This window comes from Cyprinodon variegatus, unplaced genomic scaffold (assembly GCF_000732505.1).
Source record: "Cyprinodon variegatus isolate N-32 unplaced genomic scaffold, C_variegatus-1.0 Scaffold413, whole genome shotgun sequence".
In the NCBI taxonomy this organism is placed as follows: Eukaryota; Metazoa; Chordata; class Actinopteri; order Cyprinodontiformes; family Cyprinodontidae; genus Cyprinodon; species Cyprinodon variegatus.
The window spans coordinates 331,072-332,336 of NW_015150866.1; the positions used below are offsets into that span (position 1 = coordinate 331,072).

Consider the following 1,265-nt stretch of genomic DNA (forward strand, 5'->3'; position numbering starts at 1 on the left):
GGAGGCGACAAGGATGCATCCGGAACAGATGCCTAAGCCAACTCAGCAGGCTTTTTCAGGAAAGCACAAGGCTTCGATTTTAGATGGGATCCGCCCTGAGATGATCAGGATGGATCCCATCTAATACCGAATGCCTTCTGCTTTTTAATTCCATCAGTGACTCAAGTCTGGATGATAAAGGACACCAAATCTTTGTATCTTCAAGAACTAGGCATCATTAGAACTAAACATGTCAGTACAGCTATTCTATGACCTTTAGTGCAGCTTCCAATCAATATATATAAGCAAACTCAGTAAATTTAATCAGTTCACATTTGTGGATGGAGATAAAGAGCTTATCTATAGTTTCTCACCTGTTACCCCAGTAGGGGATGCCCACAGCCTGGATGATGACAAGTACCACTTGGACGAAAAACACAAAGAAGAAGAAGAAGAAGTTGAAGGAGCTGTCATTCCTACAATGAGAGGAGAAAAGAAAAAGGCTTTTAGCTCTCTGAGGACAGTGAGTTTAGACTCTTCCATCTAAAGCAGTTTGATTTACATGTAGGAAAAAAGAAACGTTACATAGACAGAGGGAGCCCTAAAAGGGTCAAGGTTCACTTTGATTTCTCAGACCATTTAGAGAGATATTATTCTATGGGCAACGAGTTGAAGGCACAAACTAAACTGTTCATCACTTATTCTTTATGGTACGCCAGCATTCAGAACATGTAGACGAATCACTGTCCCCAGTTGATGCCTCCGCTGCGGTGATCAACCTTATTTTAAAATTGGCATCATAACTCCTCCTCAAATGTCGGCAAACTTGTCTGACTCTTAATCCTTCTCTGTTGTGGTAGAAGGATGACCCCAGCCACAGTTTCCCATCTCCATGAGGTCACTGGCTTTACAAAAAAAAAACTGGCACCCTCTGCTGTTGCGTTCATGTAGCGACCACAGATAGATGTCAGTCTGTATAATTGTTAGACCCCATTATAAGACTTCCCCACATTTTCACATCTCTTTAAATGAAAATAACCTCGTCTCATATTCGGGCCAAAACGGTAATAGAATTTTAAACCTCTTTTAAAGTCGTAGGGAAGCGGCTGTTCCAACCTTTTCATTTCCGAATTCTCCCGAGTGGTGCACGACTTTATATGAGTGAATAAAGTGAATTTCATTGGTCGTTTATCAAGGGGGTGGGATTGTTGTGGAGGAAGGTTCGCAAGCAAGTTTGGTTGTGGCCGGTTTGTCGGAACCATCTTGCTAACCAGTTAGCAACTTAG

The 1,265-nt window shown here is 42.0% G+C and overlaps 1 protein-coding gene across 2 annotated transcripts in view; it reads right to left on the reverse strand.

Annotated features, from left to right (window-relative positions):
* LOC107093200 (secretory carrier-associated membrane protein 2-like) overlaps nt 1-1,265 on the reverse strand; it is a 19,388-nt gene that overhangs the window by 5,658 nt on the left and 12,465 nt on the right. For both annotated transcript variants that reach the window (XM_015388084.1, XM_015388083.1), the window contains exon 7: nt 354-455. In XM_015388084.1, the coding sequence (XP_015243570.1) occupies nt 354-455 (102 nt within the window). The remainder of the gene's footprint in view (nt 1-353; nt 456-1,265) is intronic.